Here is a 26295-nt window from a genome sequence, read left to right as displayed (position 1 = left end):
CAAGAGATTATTCAGACAAGTCTGAATTTAAATAAGGCTTTGTGATGTTGTGTGCATGTTTTACTTGCTCAAAGCCTGCTACCCTGCATGGGTTGTATTTCTGGGTAGGGATAGCAATCTTTGCAAAGTCACATCTCTCACCAGATGAACTATGAAAGCTTTGGGTACACACACAGGGGACATAAAGAATCATTTATTCTGTTTCTTTTTGCAGTAGCTTTTATCAAATTTGAATGTTGCTGTCTAGTTTCCTTCAGGATTCCCCTTAGGGTAAACAACCCCAGTATTTCAGTTTATCATATGTTTTCTGGACCTTCCTACAATGTCTCCATCTAGTTTGAAATACTACAGTGCCTTAAAGCTGGAGAGAGTGTTCAAACTGAGACTTTATCCATGCAAAAAGAAAAGCTTCCCTCAGATCTTGTGTATGTGACCCTTTGAAGTTCACTCTTTCTGAGCTGTGGAACATTATTTGCTTGCCTTGTTTACTCTTTGCTCTTTCACTCCAGAGCTTTTCTTGGAAAGTGGCAGTATCCAGTTAAACCCCATCTTTCAGCAGAGCAGTCAAGGAGTGCCATCGAACACAGCACAGAGCTTTTGATCTCCTGCCTTTGCAAGGCCCCCTCCTTGCTCTGACATATCTGCCTTTTCCCCTTGCTACTGTCCCACTTTCCAGAAGGCCTCAATTTCAAAGTTTCCACATTTCTAAAGATGACAATTTATCTTATCTCCAGATTTTGTTGAATGACTCCTATAGATGGAGTATTGGAGCAGAGCCTGGTGACCTGCCTGTGGTAGCCCCTGCTCTCTCAGGTGGTTTGGTTTAATTCTCCTCCATTTACACCTTTCAAAGCAGGGGTTTCAAGCCTCTGTTCCAACTGGAGTGAGACCCATTTAAATTTGCCTCCACATTTATTCATTTGGTCATTTTTCATCAGCTGATCTCCTGTAGCTGTCTGCACCCCTGCACAGTTCCAGTGTCACCTGAAGGCAGATATTAACAGCACTCAGTGACTGCTGTACTGCTGCTCACCTCTGCAACCAACATCTGCCCACGCTGCTGGTTACTGGGAACTTCCCTGTACCCATAAATAATATTATTATTTATTATAATAATAAACTAAACAGGTTCTGCAGAAGTTTAATTACGCCCTGCCCTGCATTTGTCCCTAGACCGAAATGTGAGTGAGGTCCATGAGGGGTTGTGACCTGTCCTGGCCAGAGCCCAGGGGAAGCTGGGGTGGTGTGGGACAGGTGAGAGGTGGTTCTCCAGGGCAGAGTAGACAAGGCTGCCCTGCCTGGGGAAATGCAGGAGAATCAGTGCACAAGTTGTGCCAAGCCACTTGTCCTCAGGCTCAGAAAATGACTTCTGGCATGTTTTAGTTCCCAATACGGGCACAACAGGAAATGGCACTTGGCAGATTTCCAGTGCCCCATCACTGCAGTGGCCCATGCTATGCAGTTGTTTTTCCCGAGCTTTATTGCAAATATTTTTTTATTTAAAATTTTCTATTTTTTTTCAAGTTCTGTTTAAAAATTCAAAGGTTTCTTCCTCCCTCCTGGGGGTAAAAAATATCTTCTGAAGTTTTGTGATCCTTTTTATTGGGATTATTGTATAAAGCTGAGCAATACAACTTTTTGAACCTTCCCTCAAGAGACAGGCATTCTTCACTCCTGTTCCTTTTGTAGTTCTTTATGTGGACTCTGGTTCACCTTTCTTTAGTGACTGGAGTTATGTACTTCGTGCTGGGTGAGACCCAGCAATAGCTTGTGGTTTATGTCAATGTTTTTCAGCTTGTACTGGGAAGAAATGTGAAATCTTGGTGCCTTGTGCTCATTGTGCAGTCAGGGAACGTTCACAGCTCTGCCTTGTTTGCTGTTACTCGCAGGGAACCTGTGGCAGAAATCCATAATAGTCACTTGAATGGTGGCTGTACCTTCCTTCATTAGTGACTCACACTGTGTCTGATACTTGTAGCTGTAAAACAACACCACTTTTCTGTGTAATATTCCAGTCTCCTGTGTTTCTGAGGCTTTCTTACTTTCTTTCCCCCAAACATCTTTTAATGTGCTCCAACCTTTTCTGTCAGTTGTCAGCTCTTGGCCCCTTTAGTGTTTCCATTCTATTTGCGGTGTATTTTTTAAGCCATGTGTCATTTATTGATTTAAATATTTCAGTTTCAGACCAGTCAGACAAGAGCAATTGGAGTATTCTGGTTTTATCTGCTGGCTTCTGTCCCTCCTATCTTTCACAACATAAATGTTCTTTCAGACATCCACATAGACATTCCCTCTGTGTCAGGGCAGTGACTCCTCTGGAGCTGCTCAATCCAAGGAATAAACTTTAGATGCTGTTTTTACTTTGCTTGAGTTGGAATTTTATTCCTGTGTATTCTGCAGAGGTTCCATTCTAGGCCAGAGCTTTGAGGATTTCTTTCCAATTGAAGTCAATATGAATATGTATTTTCTGAAAAAGGTTGAAATAATTATGAGGAGTAAAAAAAAATTGTTTTGCTATTAATTAAAACCGTATTCTTAGTAATTAGAGTTTAAAAAATATTGTGCCTAAAGATTACTAACTTTTTTTTTTACCTGGGTGTCTGGAAAACAATGATGTAGAGCTGAATTAATAATTGAGCACTAAGAGGTCAGAACCTTCCCAGCTACCAACACAAAGCAGGACTGCCTTGGAGAAAATTAACTGCATCTCTGCCAGACCCAGTGCTTGTATCTATAATTATATATGTGAAAATACGTGTATGTATGTGTGTATATAAATATGTATATATATATAATATATTAAAAATGCAGTGTGTCAGAGAGGATCCCAATGGAAAACCAGAATGTTAAGTAGAGGAAACAAAAGAAAAGCAATGAAATAAATAATTTCTCCTAAGCAAAGAAAGAAAATACTCCTTAATGACATGTAGGTAATCACTAATGATGTTTAAACAGTTAAATGTTGAAAACAAAACTCTGACAAGTAAAGTGAAATCTCTACTCCTAAATCACTTCAGCACTTTATAGAAAGAGTATATGCTAATGTTTGTTAATGTAAATTGAAACTGATGATGCCAAAATATAAAATTCCCTTTCTTGTATTTTTATCAGAAGAGATCAAGTTGCTCTTTTCAAGCTGAAGAAAGTTGATTGGTTTTGCTTATTTCTCAAAGTAAAATTACTCTGGTGATGTCTTTTTGAGCTAAAATTGTAATTTTTGTTTATTTGAACTTTTACTCGCATGTACCCCTTACATGCGGAGGAGAAGGAAAACATTTTTGCATTTTCTGCTGAGGAAAGGAAGGTGCCATTATTACTTATTTATATATTATCTATATATATAAAATATATAAAATATATATTTATATAATTTATGTTATTTTCTATGTATATATAATATATTTTATATAAATATATATGAAAAATATACATAATCTTAATATTTTATATATATATATTGCCATTATTACTTATTGCAATAGTGTGACGTTCCAGAGACTTGAGTTTGTGATAGAACAGATGCAGATTTCTCTGTCCAGAAGCTGTGGGTACACCGTTGAGTTCAAAGTAATTTTCAGACAGGAAAAAAAATATTTCTTTTATTTTTTTCCATTTGATTTATATGCCATTTTTCTTCTGAATATCTAAATTACTAACTCACAGAGGGAATTTCCAGCGCATTCTGCAGTTGATTTAGGCCTAATCCAGTACTTGCCATCAGAATTGTACCAATATTTCTGTATTTGCAGCCTTACAGAGTGTGCCAAGCAGCACCCTGGCATTTGCAGCCTGGTGGAAAGCTTTGTGAGCCTGGTGAGGGGGCTCCTGGAGAGGCTGCTGGATTATCGTGCTGTGATGAGTGACGAGAGCAAGGACAACCGCATGAGCTGCACCGTCAACCTGCTGGTACGGCCCCTCCTGCTTCTGGAGAGCCCAGGAGAACACCCTGGGGAGTGACAGCACCAGAGCCCATTTACTGAACAGGAGGGGAAATCTTCCTGGGAGCAGCAGTGGGTGGCAATGTTCTGAGAGCGAAGAGATTTTTACGTCTCTTTGCACGGATATGTGCGTGACTCTGAAAGCAGCGTTCCCCCATGTGCTTTGTTTGCTTTGTGGGCTTTATCCACCCTGATTCTGTAGATAAACAGGGAAGTTTGCTGCTCACATGCCTATTGACAGGCTTAATGGGACAGTGGCTTCTTGACAGAGTGGAGCTGTGATGAGGAGCTGACCCAGTTGCTGCCTCAGCATCTCAATAGTTACAGTTCTCAAATGTGGGCAGGAAAGCTGCAAGGCACCTTTGCAGTTGGGTGCCAGGAGGTTTGATCTTGTCTTAGGCCTCTCTATCTTTTCTATTCCTGTTTTGTACTGAGGGTATTGCATAGAGAGATTCTTCCTCCAGGAAATTCCTCAGAGCTGAGGAGGAACCTCTGCCACCTTCGAAGCATTACCCTCATGCTCTTTGCTCCTCAATAATCACTGTGCAATGTGATGTGGATTTCTGCAGCTCTTCAAGAGACCATTCTTGTCAGACCATTTTGCACGGCCTTAGCAACTTGTATTCCTGCAAACATATTATGGTGACAAAAAAGAGTCTTTATTCCTGGAACTGACCCTTTAGAGGTATTGCACAACAGTGCTCCTTAACTACAGTGCTACACATCTGCTTCAACACATACCAGCTTCCACCACGTGTAGCTGGAGCATGTGGTTTATTCAGTTAATGCATTTGGATAATCCAATCTTCTCCAATAGAAAAACCTTCAGTAATAACCCATTATGAACTAGGAAAAGTATATGTATGTATAAAACCATACATATAACTAATAAAAATATTCATTGAAGAAGTAGTTCCAGGTTTGAACTTCAGATAGTCTGTAAATAATCTACTTTTCATACTACCTATGCTTTCTAACTGCCAAGGAAAGCAAAACCTCAGTCTGTGTGCGTGTGTGTGTGTATATATAGAGAGAGATATCATTTTATTAAAGGGCATTAAGAGATAACTTTAAATGTTTGTGTCCCTAGAATTTCTACAAGAACATTAACCGTGAAGAGATGTACATCAGGTATGGCAACCATTCTATTGGATCTCTTTTGGAGAGGGCAATTAATATTGTGAGTTCTGGTTTTATCATTTTGCTTAGATTTCTGGATTTACTGGTACTTTACCACCCCAAATGACTCTGTGGCACCTCAGCCTCATCTGCATTCTCACTCTGTTGTTAGTTTAGCCTTCAGCAACTGGAAATCTGTGCTATGTATCCAGCAGCAGCATTTTTTTTCCGCAAGAATTAACTTTTAATTGATCAAATCACTCAACATTTATTGTCTATTGTTTAAAATTAAGAAAGTGCAGATAGATTTGAGGTTTGAGGGAAAATGTATCACACATTTAGTATGGGAGAGAAAACATTCTGGTTTTGTAGAATGGCACAATCTGCTGAGTCTCCTTCAATATGCAGCACTCCATGGGCAGGGTTACAGCTGAGACATTTTCTGTGGGAACTGCAAATTCCTGCAGATGTGGCATGGCCTCTTGCTGTCTCCAAGAGTTCTGCACGTGGATCTTGCTGCTTCTGAAGCTCCCTGTTTCCTGCCTGTCCTCTCCTGCAAAATCTGCAGAAGAAAGCCCAGAGTCCCAGCTGAAATGAGCCCTGGAGGTGATTCAGAGCTCATCCAGGAGCTGAGCCAGAGCAGTCGGGGGGAACAACGCTCCCTCAGCTGTCATTGCTCAGGGTGATGCCTTGTGAAGGCTGGCCTAGAACAGAGACTAGACAGAGCTTAAGAATAAAGTAAGGATTTATTAAGGGGCCTCAATGGATCCACCTTGGGAAGCACAACCCAAAATGGCCACAAAAAATGGACGACAGGTCCCAGGGTCTCTCACTTTTATAAGTTCTGCTCCATTTGCATATTGGAGTTAATTGCCCAATTACAGCTTTAGCCCATGCAGTCCCATCCTGCTTGTTTTTCTCCCTCCAGCCCACATTGTTTGTGCTCTTGGGCCTGAGATTTGGATCATTTGTCCTTGGTGCCCAGCTAGAGCAGGAATTGTTTTGTCTCCCTACTCTGTGCAGAGAGCTGAGAGCTCACCATCCCATAATATGAAGCCCAGACCCACACACTAAAGCAGCACAGAATCTGAAACCTGGGGCATCAAGGGGAAACTTTCTGTTGGGCTGGCAGCTGGGAATGGGAGTGCCTTGGACGGCCACAGGAAGATGTCAGAGCTCCTGTGTCTCAAAACTCCTCATGGGAGTTAGAGGGAGGGATGCAATTTTCTCCCTGGCTGCTGTAGATGCAGGCTGAGCCCCATGGTGGGCAGTGGCCATGCTGGAAGGAGCAATGGTGCCACAGGGATCAAGGACAAATTCAACTTAGAACAGCTCTTCTGCCCCCACCACCTCCAGGGAGTGCCTTGCTTTTCTGGGCTGGTATTTTCCACTCTCTCCTGTGATGTGCTGTGGTTGCATCTGTGTAGATGAAGAAGGTGTGCCTGCAAGGGTGCCCTGAGGAACTCTGCTGGAATATTGGCCTTGGAGGTGTCCCAGACCCTGAGAGCAGCCATCCCTCCTCCCTGAGGAGGAGCTGAGCACAGCTCCCAGGAGAGGACAGCTCCTTCTCCTCCTTTCCTGCACAGAGGTTCAGCACACAGAAAGAACACAGCCGAGTGTGAACAGAGCTTCAGCCCCCCTCAGTGTCCTTGAAGAGTCTTTGGGGAGTCACAGTGTGACATCCATGGAGTTTCTGTTATCTGGAACGTTCTGACACTCAGTATTCCACTCATGACAGTCTCCAGTCTAATCCTTGCTCTCTCCTCTATCAGGTATTTGTACAAATTGCGAGATCTTCATTTAGATTGTGAGAATTACACAGAAGCAGCATATACCCTTCTACTCCATACGTGGCTCCTGAAGGTTAGATTTTCTAAACTCAATATATAATTAAGCTTTTGCAGTATTCAATTTGATATTCTAAAGTGAATATCTTAATCTCTGAGTTATTTTCCACTGGGGTATTCAAGTTTCTAGTTAGAAATACTGCAGTAGTTCGTACAAAATTAACATTAATTGTTGAAATTATATTTTCAGTAGGTGATTAAAAGCCATATATTGCTGAAACTAAATATGGTAGAAAAAATAGTTTTCCTTTACAGTAAGAACATTGTGTACAAATGTGGCTTTCATTTTGGTAATTTCTTACTACCCTAAACATAACAGTTATGAAAATTAAACACAGTTCCAGCTATCACAAGAGGACACACATTTTAATTTTAAATAATATGGATTATATAAACAAGTTATGTTGGCTCTCTTTTGTAGCTGGTGATTAATTATCCTTCACTATAACTATTGTTCATTACCAATGTAATGAACAGTATCAATTAAAATGGTCAGTAAGATCAATTTCCATTACAAGGGGACATTCCAAATTTAAATGTTCTTCAGAAAAAATCTGATATTTCTTATGGAATTTACTTTAGTGCAGAACTATACAAATTTGTGCTATCTTGCTTAAACTTAATTTTGATTTTTTATGATCCTACAAATACAAGATATATTGTCTGTATTGGTATGGACAAAGAACAGTACATGAAATATTTTCATGTAAAAAATCTAAATCAAGTCGATCCAGATGATACCAAAAAAAGAACTCATTTTCTCATGTAGATTTTTATATAAAATTTGTAAGTGGGGCAAGGATGGGCAGGTATAACATTTTAAAATATTTTTAACTGTTTGGTCTAGTGCTGATTATCACGTGAAATACAGCACTTGTCTGAAGAGGCAGTGAATGCAATCCCTGTGCCTTTCCCAGTTTGTCTGTGGATGGGTAAAAAAGACTTGGGAAGAAAACACTTGGAAGAGCCCAGGGGACCAGACCACTTGGGAGGGGGGCCTTTGATGTGAAACACTGAACTTGAAAATTCTTTTTGCTGTGTTCTCCTTCTCAGTGGTCGGATGAGCCGTGTGCACCCCAAGTCATGTCAACAGAGTTCCAGTGCTCACAGACCTACAGACACCTGAAAGAGAATCTGTATGAAAAGATCATAGAATACTTTGACAAAGGAAAGGTAAGTCTGGAGAGTTTTTCCCCTCCAAACCTCTCTGCTGTGCTACTCTGAACAGTTGTGTTTAATGTGTATAAAATATTTGTGAGCAAAAGCTTCTTTGAAATGTGGGTCAAGTAAAAATTGTGTCCTGGAGGCTTATTCCCAGAGATATCTGTTCCATAGGAATATGTTCTTTTCATGACCTCGTTCACAGAGAAAGGGCTAATGTCTCAGCACATTGTCACAAGCATCTTTGTCCAACAAAATACAATAAAAATGTTGAATCTGCTTCCCCTTACAAAGAAAAGAGCATGGACTACAGAGATTCCATTTCTAAACCACTCAGCCCTTATCTCAAAAAATCCAGATGGTTCAAAATAGGCATATTTGTTTCAGAGAGGACAGAGAATTGTATCCTAAACTTAAAATGTAGTAGATTGATGCTCAGTACCACAGTTTCGTGCAATTTTAGACAAAAAAAAATTAATAGTTAATAAAATTACCTGTCAGTGCAATGGCTTTAGAGCTGAGAATTTTGGAAATAAAGCAAGGTGCTAGAAAGCAGGAAGAAACTCTGCAGTGCCGGATAATTAATCCCATGACCCAATAGGACCTTTAAGTCATTATGTCTTGTTCAGCTGCAGCCAAAGGTAGGAAGGGGGAAGGCAATTCATTTCTGCTTCTGCAAAAGAAGCCCTTCCTATAATTCACAAGGTAGAACGTTTCAGCTTCAGCCTCCCAGGTTTCCTGCTGGCATCTGCAGGAGCTGCACTGCAGCAGTGCCCACCCCCTGTCCCAGGAGAACCAAACCCTCCAGTTCCTGATCTGCAGCATCCGGCACAAAGCTCAGCCCAGACCAGGGGTACCTGGCCAAGGACCACCTGGCAGCAGGTGACAATGGCCTGATGTGTCACTGGCAGTGTCCTCTCAGCAGCAGAGTTCTGCTCAGGGCCCCCTTTGTCTCTTCTGAGCAGGTGAGGAGACAGAATTTGAGAAATATCCTCACAAGAGGGAGTTTGTTCCTGCTTTGAGATCACTTTTGTGAAGTGTCCACAGCAGATGAGAAAAGCAGCCCTGGTGTTCCAATGTCAGTCACTCTCACAGGCAGCTGTAAAGTTGTGTGGACAGAAAAGCTGCTACCCTGGGCAAGTGGAAATTTAACACCTGTAGTTATTTAGCTGTCCTACACAAGGCTCCCTGTGATTATGGATGCTGCAGGATATTCTGTTAAATGGTGTATGTTTTAAGGACAGGCATGTGTCAGTTCCCTCATAAACTGCTCTATGCTTGGGGTATGTTCTGAATGTTATCGCCTCAGTGATTTACTCTTTTTTTTTTCTTTAATGTATCTGAAAGGTTAGATGATTTTTTTAAAATGTTACTCTAATAATAAAGTAGGTTTACTTATTCCTTCCTGTAATGAATCATAAAACACTTTTATTTTTTAACATCAATCTGCTTTCCTTAAGTTTATGATTGCCCTGAGTCTTCCACTCTAAATGTGCAGTTAATAAATGAGTGCACTTTAAAGACAGCATAATCAATACAAGTGCAGTTAAACTCTGATGTGTTGAAAACTTGTTTGTTGGGACAGGATTTACTTTTTGAATGTGTGCTTGCATTGCAGATGTGGGAAGAAGCCATATCTTTATGCAAGGAACTTGCAGAGCAATATGAAAAGGAGGTTTTTGACTATGAACTTCTAAGTCAAAACCTGGTAAGATTATATACAGATCTTCAAATTATTGCAGTCACAGAAATTAGTGCTTTTCAGCTGTCAAACAACAGAGCTGCCTATGGGCTTGTGGTCTAAATTGGATTTTTAATTCATTTGTTGAAGAGTTCCTGTTTCACTGTAGCAATCCAGTGGTAAAGGTTCATAAGTAACTGCTGATTAAAGTTGCATGAACATCTGTTTATTGAGGTATTCTGAAATATCTGTAGATGAAATAAACATGTTCTCACCTAGGGAAATTTAAAGGCCACATTTTGAAGCCTCTGTACTGCCCCAGGGTAGAAAGAACACCTGGATGAACTTTTCCCCCTAAAATTTTCTTTACATTTTAGCAGCTTGGATCTTGACAAGCCTGAATAATTCTGTCCTAATCAGGACTGTGGAAGTATTACAGCACAATGAATTAGAACTAGGTCCAGAGGATAGAAGGAGAATTTTAAAGGAAAATAAAATATTCAGTTACTTGTTTTCATTAAAATTGAATGAATCCAAAAAGGATCCCACCCCCCCCAAACCTTTTTATTCTACTCCCAATATTTCATGTTTGTATGATCTTTAACAGTTCTTTAGGACTCATTCAATAGATATACCTGAATCTTCCTCAAAAAAAAAAGTGGGAATTATATTCTTGAATGGTGCTGGGTATAAAGAAGGCTTCTTTTTCTCTGTTTTTACCATGATTTAAAAGATATTTTTGCCAATTTAAGTTGCAGTGCTGTGTTCTCACAGACATAACACCTAAATGACGCCTGATATTTTATAGAAGAACTTGTTCTAAGCCCTTTACATGGTGTCTGCTCTTAAAACAAGCCTAGAGTAAAAACTGGAGCTGATCCCACACCTCAGGAAACATTTGAGGCAGGGAGTTTTTCCAAATGTATTATTTCAGTAATGCTATCAGTGGCCAGGATCACTTTGGTGGTTGCTTTTCTCTGAAGTTAAGGGTAAGCCAATTCTGAGGTCAAATATTAAAGCTGAAGCCATACCCAATTTGCTGTGTATTATATTTGCATATAAATGTAAACAGTGTTTAATGTCCCCCTGCAGCCTCCTGTGTGAAAACTGATTATTGCTCTAGCTCATCAGCTGATAGCTCTTGCATGTGTAGTAGAGGTTAAAAATGCATAGATAAAACCCCCAAGCACAAGTAATCACAGTTGGTTTTGCTTTCAGATCCAGCAAGCAAAGTTCTATGAAAACATCATGAAAATTCTGAGGCCTAAACCAGATTATTTTGCTGTTGGATATTATGGCCAAGGATTCCCAACATTTCTAAGGGTAAACTTGATTAAATCTTACTTTTTCATCTATTTTGTTTTCCTGTTTTCCTCGTGATTAATGTCCAGATTCCTTTTTTGACCTCTAATATGCTTTGAGCTGAAATGTTCAATACCAACTGTCTTGTACTGCTCTAAGTTTTTTCCTGAGTGGCAAAAATTCCTACTTTACAACAATTGTGGTAAGCTTGAACTGGTTTTATCCAAATATGCTGAATCTACTCTCTTTTTTTTTACTTTCCCTTGGTTTTGACTACCGTGAGGGAAATCCAGGCTCCAAAGGGTCTGTTTTTTCAAAAAAACCTGATGAACTTGGGAAGTGGTGCACAACTGGATTGTTTTTTAAAACATCATTGTTTTAGTCACAGTAATGCATGAGTTCAGAGCATAAAAACACCCTAAATATTTGATATTGAAAGTATTTAGTAGTTTCTTACTACTAAAAGCCTCTCTTACATACAACAATTAATAGGGAGTCTTTCTTCACACCTGGAAAGCAATGAGAGGCCCTGCTATCCAAGTTTTAAGGTCCAAGCTGCATTGAAAACATTGAGAAAACAGTAAAATTATGTTAAACTGGCTGGTGTTAAACCACTGTTATTGTTTCTGAATAATAAATCTTTGAGTCCAGAGTCTCTGGAGAGTCAGTGCTGCTTTCCAGCCCCTGGTCAAAATGGTGTTTGGCTTTAGAGCTGGTTGATACTCAGAAAACAGAAACCCCCATTCCAAAACCTGGCCACTGCTGTGCCTTTGTGTGGATTACCATGAAACTGCAACTTCTGCCTCAGCCCCACCCTACCCAGTCACTCCCTCCTCAATCCTGCAGAACAAAGTGTTCATCTACCGTGGCAAGGAGTACGAGAGGAGGGAGGATTTCCAGGCCCAGCTGATGAGCCAGTTCCCCAGTGCTGAGAAGATGAACACCACTGCAGCACCCGGAGAGGATGTCAGGAACTCTCCTGGTCAACGTATCCTTGCACATGGGGGAGATTGAGAGGGAAGGAGGGTTGGGAACCTTGTTGTTAGCATGAGTTTATTCGTGTGTCTTGGTTTGGAAAGACAGGAGTCTGCTAAGGAAGGCAGGACCCTCCCCTGAAATGGAAAATGTAAACCCTCCCACCTCCAAATTGCTATAAATTTTAAATTAAGGGGCTCTCAGGCAAAAAATATGTGAGCAGGAAATAACAGTTATTTAATAGGGAAGAAAATAAAAAGACAAAATAAACAATGCAGTAAACTAAAACAACACTGACAGAATGAGAACGCAACCTGACACCCTGTTGGTCAGGGTGTTGGCAGCAGTCCAGTTGGAATTGTGGCTCTCCTGCAGTGTCAGGGGTGGTTCTGCTGGAGCAGGGATCCTGGAGAAGGGTGGAGTCTTCCTCTGAAGATCCAGTGGAAGAGACAGCTGTTCCTCTGGGAGAAGCCTTCTGGTGTTCCAGAATCTCCAGATTATATCCAGATAGGAATGTTTAAAATCTCAAGATTATATCCGGGTAGGAATGCTTGGCTGCTGTTCCAGAATCTCCAGATTATATCCGGGTAGCAATGCTTGGCTCCTCCCTCTGGGCTCACATCTCCCAGTGGGATGCTGTAGTTCTCATCATCCATGCAGTGACATTCAATAGCTGTTATCAGCAGATGTCCCCCCACAGGGAGGAGTGTGTGTGGGAGAGATAAGGAAAACTGCCCACTGAACAGAAAACAACAGCCGCACAGATGGCAAAGAGAATACAATCTGCTTGGCAGTCCAGGACACCGTGTGAAACAATAATTTCCTGAAGAGGTTGAAAGATTACCAACGTGGCAGCTCAGTTTGCAGTTTTGCCTGCATGTCCTCCATGTCTTTTCTGGTTTGCTCCTGAGAGAGCTCCTGTTTTTCTGGCAGTTCTAAGGAGTCTGTCTCTTTCATTCGTCATAGAAACATTTAGGCTGGAAAAAACCTTTAAGGTTGAGTCCAGCCATAAACCTTGTTCACCCATGTTCCCAAGTGCCACATCTACATGTCTTTTAAACCCCTCCAGGGATGGTGACTCAACCCCTTCCCTGGGCAGCCTGTGCTAGGGCTTGACAGCCCTTCCGGGAAGAAAATTCATTGTAGCTCATACATGGTTTAGCTTTATTTTCTTCAAATGGCAAAACCAGTGTCACACACTTGAAGAGACCCAGTTTAAAGCAGCAAATTTTCTTTTACCTCACATTGGTAGCTGTTGTGTCTTGATGTTTAATTCATGTCTTCTTTGAGCACTGCTCTGAGTGGCGCCACACTTCAGTGTCACCTCCATTTCTTGGCAACATAAACATGTCCAGGTCCCTCAGAAATTTTCTCAGGAAAATTAACTTACAAACCTTGTTAACCAACTTCTAGAATGGCCTCAATTTTTCTTGGTTAGAATAACTCTGATTATCTTTTTCTTCTGATTTGAGTCATTACTGACTGAGCAGATATGAGATCACCTCATTGTATGCTGATTTTCCTTTATTAATTTTCAAGGTAATGTTGTAACACTTCACATACTCTCTTGAGTCTGTTCTGATGGAACCTTCTGGAGGAAAAAAGGGAATACTTTCTTTTCACACTGTTGGGACTGAAGTGGGAGTATTACAGGCTTGTCTAAAATAGCACATTAAGCTTGAAAGCCAGGCTCTCCCAAGTCTGTCTTGTCTCTTAACTAATTAATTTTTTTTTTTTTGGAGAACACATGTTTCAGTCCTTAAGGTAGAATTTGCTCATCTATTTGCAAGGAGCAGGAGATAGGAACTGCTTCTGCACTTATGCAAAAGGATCTAACCAGAGGGCATGAGTTTCAAACATACTGAAATATGTAAGGATGTGATATATTTACTTACAAACACAGGATTCAGATTTTAAAAACAGCATTTCTACAGAAAAAGGAAATCTCACGTAAAAGGGCTATTCAGTTACAGATTTCAAAATAAAATGTTAACCATCATGACTTTATGCATGCCTAAAGCTACACAGTGAAACTGTTAACATCAGATATGGTTGATGTTATTTTTGTAAGTTGCCTGAGCTTAAAAATTTAATGAATGAGTCAGTGTGATAAATTCAGCTGCAGATATTCAAGCTCAGGAAATAATAAAAATATGCAGTTTAGAATTAATATGTATTCACTGGTTACTACTGGCAGATTTCTCCTTTTTTGGCCAAGGAAACTCCAGAAATGAAACCCTGAACACTTCAGATTTTTCATCAGAAAATGTCTTTTTTATTATTACTACTTTTTTTATTTCTCCTGCAGCCTACAGTATTTCATACTAATAGTTAATAACATGCCCTTAACTTTCACACTTTCAGATATCCAATGTTTTACAGTGCAGCCAGTCCTGGAGGAGCAGCCTAGATTCAAAAATAAGGCAGTGCCTGATCAGATCATAAAGTAAGTGAATTTCTGTAGTAGACAGTATAATGAAAATCAGTCCATATTCCTAAATTGACAACCATTATTTTGTGAATTCAGTCATTTGCCAATGAATCCTGGAGTTTTTGTTGTCTTAACTTACTGACTTTTGTATTCATAGAATCAGAGAACAGTTGGTAAGGGAAGGGACCCTCAGAGTCCAACCCCCAGGGACACTGCTCAGAGCTCCATCCAACCTGTCCTGGATATTCTCCAGGAACTCCATGGAAGAGCTTGTACCCATGTACCACAGAAGAAATAACTCATGGACGCAGGGCAGGGAGGTGGAATCTGTGCTTTGAGTGGAAGTTATTGAGTTTTCAACACAACTTCTCAGACAAGGGGTGGGGAGAGGGCTCTTGGAGGTGACTGGCAGTGTGAGAGTGGTTGAATGAAGGCTCTTGAATGAAATAATCTTGTTATATCTTGTCTGGTCCATGCAGAATACACAGTGGCAAAATGGTTTCTGCTGGTGCAATGGAGTGTGGGTTTTGTAAAGGAATAAAAGAAATTAACTGAGCAAAGTGTTTTGAGAACAGACTTGCCAAGAGCTGCTTCCAAACCAGTTGTGCCCTTGGTCTGCAGCCTTCTCTATGGAATCTTTACTGAAGTAGCAACTGACTCAGAGTGGAAAAATAAGAATCACCTCCCCACATACACCGAAGTAAATAAAGCAGATCCAAGCACAGGTCTGGTGTGACAGGATTTTAAAATAAACCAAGATAGACCAAAAAACAATCCAACCCAAAAAGCCACAAAAAATTGCCACTCTAATTTCAACTTCAACTAATTTCAACTACTTATTCATTTTAAAATTAGTAACTGAAAGGCAGATTATAAATGTGGTCCTGTTGGACCAGATTTAGGTGTACAGCCAGCTGCATTTCAAACTGCTTCAGTTTATGTGGCAAAGTGTTCCTTGTAAAGTACAATCTCTGCTCATAGGGGAGATTTTGTAATGGTTTGTCTCAGCTACAGAATTCAACCAAACTGCTGATTTCATCTGGGCTCAAAGATTTACTTTTATGAGTTTACTTTATTGGGCATTTAATTGTTCATTACATTAGGTGTTGACAATGCATTTATTCTATCAAAGAGCTTCAATATATTCCTTTCAGATGGAACAGCATAAAGGGATCTGACTCAGTGTGGCAGTATTTTCCAGTTACATTTCTTTTCTGATGAAGAAAATCTTATAAGTTTGGATCAGAAATCATAGTTTCCTAAGAACTAACATACCCTGGTTTGCTTAAATCAGATGTTAGGGGCTGATTTATTTGTTTTTCTTTTTTTTTTTCCTGCAAAATTAGCTTTTACTTAACAAGAGTTTAAATTTAATTCATCTTTAAAAGAAATACTAAAAACCCAAAGTAGAGATTTTTCTCTGGAAAGCAAAATATTTAGCAGCAGCAAAAAACTCTGCAGTGCCAGTGCTAAAAGCCAAGTGGTTGCAAGTTTAGTGGAAAGATGTGTTCACAATGGTGGAGAATGAACATTAGCTGAATAGAACAGAATTCAACATGGATAACATGAATTTTACATGAATTTTACATGAATTTTACATGAATTTGCAAAGGATTCTTTACATTGGTGTACCCCTCTACAAGCACTTATGTACATCGTATTATCTATCTCACAAAATTGTTATTAATGGCTTCAGTTGTTGAATTTGTTGAATGTTGTTCAGCATTGAGAGCAGGATTGTTGGACAAGATTAAATTGCTTTTTCATGTGCCATGTTCCACTCCAGGTGAAAATACCTGCTCTGCTCAGTCAGTTCTTTTGAATGAAAGAGACTCCTTTCATGAACCAGGATAAGCTGGCAAGCAGGGCATGTGCCACAGCAAGATAGGAGAGGAAAAATCTCTTCTAGTCCTTCTGTAGATTTGAACATTAATCTGGAAGTTCTGGAATTTTTATACCTGGGAAATAGACCCAGTAACAAGCTGAAGCTTATAAAATACTGTGTGTTGACTCTGATTTATAGATAAAGTAGTTGCCTTCTGAGTTTCCAGTAAAGTCCTTTTTTTCTGAGCAGTAAATTTACTTTTAATTAAAAACTCAACTACTCAAAATGAAATATTTCTCTGTGATAAAAAGATCCATTAATTTCTAGTTTCTGGATTTTACAATAGTAATTTTTAAATCTTTCAGCTTTTATAAGTCAAACAACGTGCAGAGGTTCCACTATTCAAGACCAGTCAGAAGAGGATCTGTTGACCCTGAAAATGAATTTGCTGTAAGTAAATTAGCTACAAGGTGATGGATGTAGTTCTGGTGACTGAATTTTGATCCCAGCTCCTTTCTTAGGCTCAGATTACTCATTATAGACACCTAAACTTTAAGATCTGGTTCAAAATAACCAAATGCAAGACTTCTGTGTTTCAGCACTACCCCTGTGTACTAGATTATACATCACTGTTCCAGTTGCAGGTAAACATTATGCAGTTAACCATGTTTAACATGTTTGTGTTAAGCAGGAACATTTTCTGGTACAGATTTTCATTAGGAAACAAGGTGCCATGTAAATAAATATAAAATTCTTTGCTGCTTCTAGTTTGCAAAACTTCCATCAGCTGGCATTGAGGTGAGTGCTGTCTGCTTTCATGGGTCCTGTGAAATCTCACCTCGTGAGAGAACTGCCTATGTCATTTTTACTCCCATGCCTGGTGGTGGAATGTTGAGGAACGGCCTTCACTCTTCAAATATTCTAAGAAATCTACACCACCATAAATTACTTTTCAGTGTTAAGCATAAAAATGTGGTGTCTGTATTTTTATTTTACAGGTATCTGGTATTTTATGGTTTGTTTTGAAAAGCATCCCATCCAAGCCTTATGGCTAAAGCTGTGCTCTTGGCATACTGCTGGGAAAAGCCATTTCTTCCCAAAATGTACAATTTCTGTAATGTGTGTGCTGATTAGCAGAGTCAACACTTTCATGTGAGATCTTCCTACCTGCTGTGAAATGAACACCTCAGACACAAACTCTACTCTGATGTCCCAGAATGTGCTGTCAATACTCAGCAGCACCTTGGCTTCCTTTGCAAACCAGAGAGTTTTGGGGCCATTTATGAAAATACATTATGAAATGGTTTTAGAAGAGCTAAACTGTTGATGTTTTCATATTGCTGAGGACAATAGATAAGGTGCATGTTTCCTTCAAAGTGGTGGAAACTGGGACAGCCGGAGTCTTCATTACACCTATTGTGGTATTTCTCCATGAGCTGATTCTGAAAAAGGGAGCAGCAGGGTAAATGAAACAGTGGCTATTCCAAATACCAACAACCAGTCTTATTCAGAAAAGGAAAATGAGAGGAACAAAAGAAAGGTCAGAAATCTGGCAACTTGTTACAGGGATATTACTGCTTTTAATTGTAGAAATACCTTTTGAATGTGGAGGTAGGAAATATAATCTGGGTAGAAGCAATAGCAGGTTGTTTAATGACAGCCATTCCATCTGTAATGGCAAAAATAGGGATACAGTCTAAAAGATTCAAAGGTAATTTTCTTTTTCCCCTGCTTTATGTAGGATTTGTGCCTGAAGATGACCTAATCTGAAATCAGGAAAACTATTTGTTCAATCACTGTGCTAGATTCAGTTTGCAGTGTCTTTTTATTCAAAAAATATGCATATGTTTTCCATCTACCTCCATTTCCCTTTGGCATCTCAGAAGGCAGAAAAGATGAAAGTTTCAATCCTGAAGTATCATTTTCTCCTGCTATGTCTTTTAATAGTCTATGTGGATTGAGAGGACCTCCTTTGTTACAGCCTACAAACTCCCAGGAATCCTGCGCTGGTTTGAGGTGGTCTCCATTTCCCACGTGAGTACTGATGTGCTCAGGGTCTGTCCAACTTGCAGCTGTTCAACCCTCATGTGCAAACCAGTCTGCAAAATAATCAACAAGGCTACAGTTACTTCTTTTATACATTCAAAACAGTCATTATTTACATTTAATCTTTCTACTGCTCAATAGAGGATCAATATATCTTATGTCTGATTTATAGTTTCAGAATTTAACAAGTCTGTGGGGGTTTGCTGAATTGCAAAACTGTTGTTCATGTACATGAGTTTTATAAAGCCAAAATTACCTGTTTATATCTTTATGAACCTTAGAAATCTTTTGTTTCTTCACAGTGCACAATTAGTCCTTTAGAAAATGCTATTGAGACTATGTCCACCACAAATGAAAAGATTTTGATGATGATTAACCAGTACCAGAGTGATGAGAACCTCCCTATTAATCCACTTTCCATGCTTCTGAATGGAATCGTTGATCCAGCTGTTATGGGTGGCTTTGCTAAATATGAGAAGGTAAGAGGTTTGGAGTCACTGCAAAGAACATTTTCAGGTGCACCATTTCATAATCCTCCTACATCCTTGTTAAAGTGGCAGTGCAATGGGGATGGGGAATAGGAAAGCCATCATTCCATCAGTGAAAGGATCCTCATATCCTCCTTTTCTGGTCACCTCTGTCTTTGAAGTCAAACCAGAATAACTGAACTTATCAGTTGATGTAAAGCATGATAACTCCAAATCTGTGTCTTTTTAGTTTCTTTAATACAAGAAACTTAATACAAGAAATAATAACTGGGTTTCATAATAAGGGTCTCAAAGTTAAAAGTGCTGGATAAAGACCAAATACATCTTTTTAAGAAGTGCCCCTCAGTTCCCAACTGATAGAAGGAAGAATTGTCACCAGCAGCATCTGGCTGAGGACCATGCATGTGCCTCTCCTCTTTGATGACCAATATTATGATTACCAGCTGGGCTCTGTGATTGATGCTTGATTTCTTTACCTGTCAAAATGATGGACTGTATTTATTTATTTTTTTGTCTAAGGCTTTCTTTACAGAAGAATATATCAGACACCATCCAGAGGATACAGAGAAGCTGAACAGACTCAAAGATCTGATTGCTTGGCAGGTAATTTCTCACTGACAGCCACCACTGAGGCTTCACCAGGGTTCCTTTGTTCCATTCCTGTCTAGCAGGAGAACACAGCATTGACCTATTGTGTAATTTCCACTTTTTTTTTAACCCTTGAAAGGTATTTTGTACAACACATCATCTGGAATGGTTTATCAAAAGCCACATATAACAGGCCACATTTATAGTTAAAAGGGATGGGATTTCCAGCTTGGGTTGTATTCCTGAAGAGAAAACTGAGAGCATGACAAAAGTCTTAATGATTTCATGAATTTCTGGGGTTGGCAAATGTCAGAAACTCTCTTGGGAAACAACTCTTTCCTAGAGTATTTGGGGTTTTTTGTGGAGGTTGGTTTGGGTTTATTGTCCACTAGAAATGTTAATGGAGTATTTGCTGCCCTCAGGAATTATTTTCATGCTCAGCGACCCTTCAGAATTGCAGCTATGTGTCTTCTGATAGCATGGAAGACTATAAGTAAACATTTCTATCTGTATCTCCAGAGGAGAACTGAATATTCTCCCTATACTGGCAGCACTGAGGTTATTTGGCTTTGCTATTTATTATTTTATATACTATGTATATAAAATAAGACAACCAGCCTGCAGAACCCTTTTGTTCTCAAGGAGGAAAATGCACTTATGGAAGGTGGTAGCAGAAAAAAATTTATTTTTGCTGAGATTCAAGGGAAAATTGCTCTTTCTGTTGACCTGATAATGATAATGAAGCAGAAAAAAACATGAGCTCAGAAATTATCCATTCTATTTCCATTAAGCAAATAGAAATCATTGCTATCAATAGATAGATAGAGGGATGGTAAGAAATAGTGGGAGTTCATCTGGGATGTTACTATCAGAAATGAATGGCTCAAGGTGTTTCTCCTCACATTCCATGTCTCATTTTTTGTACTTACTAGCAACATCCCTGGAAATATCCAAGGTCAGGTTGGCTCTGAGCAACCTGATGGAATTGTCCCTGTCTATGGCAGAGGGTTGGACTGGATGACCTTTAAAGGTCCCTTCCAACCCAAACTATTCAATGACTCCATGATTCTGTCTCTCTTTCATAGATGAGAAACAGCAAAAATTTACTGTTCATTCCTCTCCCAGCCTTGAAATGAATCTTCCAAATAGTTTCAGTGGAATAGTTTGTACTATTTTCTTAATGTTTTTAAAGTTTCTTCCTGTTTCATTTTGAGTCATCTCAGTTTGGTTATTATTTGAATTGTACCTTTACAGTTTCTCCTGTGTCATTGGCCACCACAGCTCTGTGTGTGGTTGTTTTCTGGCCATCAGAATCACTCTGTGAATTCAGTGAGGTTGACTGACCACAGTGTCACCTGGCATTAGGAAATAAGGGGAATTTCTACCTATCCCTCCAAATCCATCTAAGGGGGATAAACAGATCTGCCAGTAACAGATGGGCTTTAATACCACAATTTTAAAAGTTATTTTGGAATTTTACTTCCATAAAATATGATCAATGTGATAGGTGGATCACTGTTCACAGTATTTACTGAGTCACAACACAAAAAGGAAGCATGGAATCTAAGTGGATTTTACAAAAAATCCCAGATATTAATGCAAAAGAGTTAAAAGCTGAAGTAAAGCAGTTAGGAGAGGCTAGTGGCAGAAGGGGAGCTAAATTATTTTGCACAAATCTCATAACATTAAATATATAGAAGAGAGAAAACAGCCTCTGTGAAGCAGCCAACATTTTTCAGAAATTTACTGGGAAAACCCATTTTCCATGAGCCTTTTCCATCTTGTATCTGCTGCTCCAAGCTGACATCAATGGGCAAATCCATCTGCCAGTCACAGGAAGAGTTTTGCAGTTGATTTCCCAGATAACTTAAACAGAGCCAGAGAGGTTGTTGGACCCCCTTGAAAATTCTCACCTTTTTTCTTCTTTTGTTCCTCCTAAGATACCTTTCCTTGGGGCTGGAATTAAAATTCATGAAAGAAGAGTTTCTGATAATCTTCGTCCTTTCCATGACCGGATGGAGGAATGTTTCATGCACTTAAAAGTTAAAGTGGAAAAACAATATGGAGCCAGAGAATTGGTATTACTCTCCTTTTAACCTCTACCCCAATTTCTCTTTATTTTAACACACATTATCTTATTCTAAACAAAAAGATGCTATTTTTTTTTTTTGCTTATGGGTTTTCTTGTGACATAAAAATTGTAGGACCTGAGTTGTATCATCCAAGACATGATTCAATTCTGTGACATATCAAATATTCCTCATTCTCAGAGATTTTTAGTATATTTTATTACAACTTAAAATTGCAAGTCTTTTCAGCCTTATTGAGGAAGTAAAAACAAGTTCTTATGTTTGTTCTCTTTGTAATTTTTCTTAGCAGTTTAGGGCTTTGATCTGCAATTGATGTCTCCCTGTGCCAGCCATTTCCAGCTGTGTTGTGAAGTAAAACCTGTCATGTGTATAATACTATAAATATTAGTTGAGAACAAACTGAAATATCTGGCAATTGAAGGATAACTTCTGAACACAAACTCCCCAGATAATTCTTGAATAAAATATTCTATCTGAGTTGTGCAGGGTAGCAAGAATGACATTGCCTGGTTTTTGTGATTAAATGCCAGTTGCTTGGGAAATTATTTTATATTTTTGCTTTCAGCATTGGTGTTTTTATAATAGAATGTTATAAGGGGAAAAGTAGCAAGTTTCTAATTTAAATTTTGGATATGTGCTGTACTATATATCTGTATGATGAAAATTCTATATATCTATCTGAATATGGCTTTTATTTTGCAATAATAGAGGCTGTAATTGCAAAAATTTACTTGAAATTGTGTAATATTATAATTATTAATTATATATTATAATATTATTACTATATATTACGTATAATATATTATATAATGTATAAATGATATTATTATAATAATACATTATTATAAAATTATAATTCTATGATCATGTGTTATTACAATAATAATATTGCAATAATAATTGCAATAACAGAGGCTGTAATCAACAATCAGAAATCTTGCCTCTTGCTTGAACCCTCCAGCACTCAGGCACCAGCACTTAAAAAAACCAACCCATTTAAAATTTTGCAGAGAATGTACTTTGTGAATTGAGTTTGGGAGGATTTGGGCAGGTTTGGGTTAAAAACCCAACCTATTTAAATTTTGCAGAGAATGAACTTTGTGAATTGAGTTTGGGAGGTTCGAAGAGTAAGAACTCATCCAGACCCAGGATAAATCACAGTAATTAATGGGAGCAGACAACTTCTTTAATGCCAGGTGTTAAACACCTGCACAGTGTTCAAGCCTGCTGTGAGGAGGGTGAATGAAGAGCCAGGGAGTCTGACAGGATGTGTCTCTCTTCCCCTCCTGCAGCCAGAGTTCGATGACAAGAGGGTGGGGCGGCCGAGGTCGATGCTGAAATCCTACCGCCAGTTATCCTTCATCTCCATGTGCTCCATCAGCTCCGACTGCAGCACTCCCAGAAAACCTGCCTCAGAAAGGTTGGTTAGAAATACACTTGGTTATAAATAATTGTTCTTTTTCAGTCCTGTTTTTTAACCAGTTTTATGAGATGAAACAAAAAGATTTTATAAAAGGAATGAAAGCCATCAGCAGCCTTTTTAGAATATACCAGCATTATTTTTAACTGTAGCTGTGACTTCCTCCATGCTGAAAGCTACAATGTTTCAATCTTAATAGACAAAATGCGTTCAACTCTCATTGGAAAAAAAAGTGGTATTTCATTTTCAGAAAATACGTATTTTAAAAATTAAATTACTTTTTTAAAATTCACCAAGATCTGCGGTTTTTTACAAGTTTCTTTTTAAACAGCTTTTAACTTAATTAGCATCTTTTTGTTTGTAAAGGTTGTTCCTTTTGTATTTACATTTTACAAACTTGAAAAGGAGGTGGAAGATTTTAGTAAAGTCTGTAGTAATGTAAAATGCTTTGCCTAATGGAAAACAAAGAGACTGCTAAATTTGAGAGACCAGTTATAGGTATAGCTTTTTCATCCACAAATTGTTTACTTCACTTCATAAGTTATCTTTCAGGCACAAAAAACTTCCTCCCAAACAAGGTACCTATAAAACTGAACCCATTGAGCAGTGTTTGATTATTTTTTAAACATCTGATCTCCCTTTCTGAGTAGTTCACTTTGAAAAAGTCCAGAGGTGTATGACCCTAGTGTGGAAGGGTTGGTTTTTAAGACACCCCTTGTTCTGCTTTGAGATTCCTGAGGTTGCTCCTGCTGCCCTCCAGAAGGGTGGAGCAGACCAACATCATTTGTGCGCTGCAGTACACCAGGACACCTCTGACACAACCAGACAAGGCATCCTGCACCTGGCTGTAGCTCTTAGGATGCTAATTTGTTTCTAGGAAGCACAGGTCAACAGAGTGACCACACTTCTTGATTTATCCATTTTTATGTTGTAACATAAATTCAGTCCCATGTTCCAAAGTTTAAGAAGGAAGTAAAGCCAGCACCAGTTTCATGGGTTTTGTTTGGTTTTTTTTTTTTTAATGAGAAGTAGCCCAATTTTTAAACTGTAAAAATTGGAGGAAGAGAGAGGGTGGAAGGGGGGTTATTCTCTGGGTGTGTGCATTCTTGTCCAATATGGTGAAATAAATAGGAGGATGCATTTAAAACATGGCAACAGGCAGCAATACTGTGCTCCCCTTTGGTCCTTGTACAACCAGAACAGCCTGCCTCACTTTCAGCACCACCATCACCACACATCAACTTGCCATGTGAGCTCTGCTCTGTTTAGTTAAGCTGATGCACAAATCTATAAACAGGGATTTGAGCTCATTTTAATATTTTACGTTCTTCACTACATTTTAAGATGGTGTCACACTGCCTGAAGGCATCTTATTTGTATCTCCAGTTGCCAGCTGCTGAAGCACATCAGATGCTTTTTGCCAGCAGTTTGCAAGGCTGCCTAGAAAGTAGAAGGAAAGAATGGCCTGCATTTGTATTTCATGGGGAAATGACATCAGAATACCAGCAGCTTTTAAAATATCACTAAGGAACTTGTACTTTTCTTTCTTTTGCTCCTGCAGCTTTGATCTGGAAGCAGTGCTACCAAAGCAAGGAAAAGCAGAAGCAGAGGAGACTGCTCCCCAAAATAATCCTCATCCTGAAGTCAAGATGAGAAGGTCCAAAAAAAGAACAAAAAGAAGCAGTGTGGTGTTTGCTGATGAGAAGACAGCAGCTGATATTTCTATCTCTGACATGAAATGTGTATGTTACTGATTTAGTGTTTTATAATCCATGAAAAAGAGAACATTACCCCTTTCCTTAGAAAAAGGAAAATATATCCCAGAGAACTGCAGCTGTGATGAAGGGAAGGATGCAGGATGCAGAGATGACCTGCCCTGCCATGAATGAAACATGCAAGATGCTGTGGAGAAAACAAATCAGTGAGAAAATCAGATCATCCCTCCTGGCTTCTGGTGACAGATAGCAGGGCTCTGAGGCTCTGGCAGATTCTGGAGCCTGGTTAGCTGAAAAAGGAGCACTGTGTGGGGAGGGTTGAGCTGCTTTCCTGTGGAGAGGCAATTGACTGTGCTGACATTTCACGGCAGCTCCTCGCAGTCAGGGCTGTTTCAGAAGTGATGAGCCCTGGACATTTTGTACCTTGTTATGGAACATGCAGCTGTTAGGAAACTGCAAGATTGCAAACACTGCTCCTTCAATGGTGCCAGAGTGAAGTTTGGAAGCACTGCATAGATCATCCAAGGGCTTTTATTGCCCTGCTGGATCATTCCAGTGACTTATGTCACTTACACTGGGCCTTTTTTATACACACAGTTTAATCCTGAGGAGAATTTTATTTTAGTGTATGTCCTCTAGATACACAAGCCTCATCTAAATTAAAAAGCCAGGCAGTAACAGATTGTTGAAATACATGGAGGGAGCATAAATAATTTGATCAAAAATGTTTGAAGGAATCATCAAAGGTAAAATGAATGGACTAGAAAGACAAGGCTGTTTGGGGAAGCACAGAGAAACTCATGGATGATTATGACTGTCTTACACTGCATGTCCTTATGCAAAAGAGAGATAAAGCACAGTCATCCTTTGAGGAGCTCTGATATAGAAAACCAAGTAACACCTTTGGCTTTTGATGAAATTAGATAACACATACACCAAACTGTGGGGATCCCACTGTGTATCCAGTTAGAGGATTTTCTTCTGCTTCAAAAAAGCAGTGACAAAGCTTTGCAGCAGCCAAGCTGGGCATGTTAATGCAATAGGAATTAAAATGAAATGTTTTCAAAACTTCATTTTACTTTGCAGCTCACACCCAGATTTGTCTGATGGTATTATGCCAAAAATAGGGTAGGAATTCAGATTTCAGGTCACAGATTACTTCTGTAACTTTTTTAGAATTCTTTTTTTCTATGTAGAATGAGAAGTTTTTATCTAACTATAAATTTTCTGCAAAATTGTTGCATGTTTTTAAATTGTACATAATATGATACATGAATCAAAGTCTCAGTCCATCATCAATGTTGGGACTTTTTTTAACAGCTATCAAGGAAATTTGAGTTCATGAGTGACACCAACCTCTCAGAACACGTGGTGGCACCTCAGAAAACTTCTGTCCTCAAGCAGATGAGCACTGTCAGTCGTTCTATGCCAACTATCCCAGGTAAGGTGCTTACCCTGGGGTGAAAATTCTGAACTTTATTAGGATGTTAAGAAAACAGCAATGAAAGATTTGCTCCTAGCAGGGCTGGCAGCTCTCTCCACCCTTGTGAAATCCACTGGGACAAAGATTATAATTGAAGAGTGTACTCTGCATGTGAGTCTGTACTGCTCCAAATGCTGGGTAACACCATAGCACCTTGTGCCAAAATGCAAATTCTGTTACTCCTGG

At 39.2% G+C, this 26295-nt stretch overlaps 1 protein-coding gene across 1 annotated transcript in view; it reads left to right on the top strand.

The window, feature by feature from the left end:
• The window catches only part of DOCK2 (dedicator of cytokinesis 2), a 179510-nt gene that overhangs the window by 149750 nt on the left and 3465 nt on the right, over positions 1–26295 (top strand). The window contains exons 35-50 of the mRNA XM_005425361.2: positions 3750–3906; positions 5029–5069; positions 6830–6920; positions 7958–8077; positions 9684–9773; positions 10965–11069; positions 11895–12036; positions 14388–14469; positions 16645–16729; positions 18227–18313; positions 18628–18804; positions 19333–19416; positions 21342–21479; positions 22784–22911; positions 24473–24653; positions 25947–26067. Coding sequence (XP_005425418.1) covers positions 3750–3906; positions 5029–5069; positions 6830–6920; positions 7958–8077; positions 9684–9773; positions 10965–11069; positions 11895–12036; positions 14388–14469; positions 16645–16729; positions 18227–18313; positions 18628–18804; positions 19333–19416; positions 21342–21479; positions 22784–22911; positions 24473–24653; positions 25947–26067 — 1829 coding nt within the window. The remainder of the gene's footprint in view (positions 1–3749; positions 3907–5028; positions 5070–6829; positions 6921–7957; positions 8078–9683; positions 9774–10964; positions 11070–11894; positions 12037–14387; positions 14470–16644; positions 16730–18226; positions 18314–18627; positions 18805–19332; positions 19417–21341; positions 21480–22783; positions 22912–24472; positions 24654–25946; positions 26068–26295) is intronic.

This window comes from Geospiza fortis, unplaced genomic scaffold, assembly GCF_000277835.1.
Source record: "Geospiza fortis unplaced genomic scaffold, GeoFor_1.0 scaffold413, whole genome shotgun sequence".
In the NCBI taxonomy this organism is placed as follows: domain Eukaryota; kingdom Metazoa; phylum Chordata; class Aves; order Passeriformes; family Thraupidae; genus Geospiza; species Geospiza fortis.
This window is presented reverse-complemented; position numbering and strand designations above follow the sequence as displayed.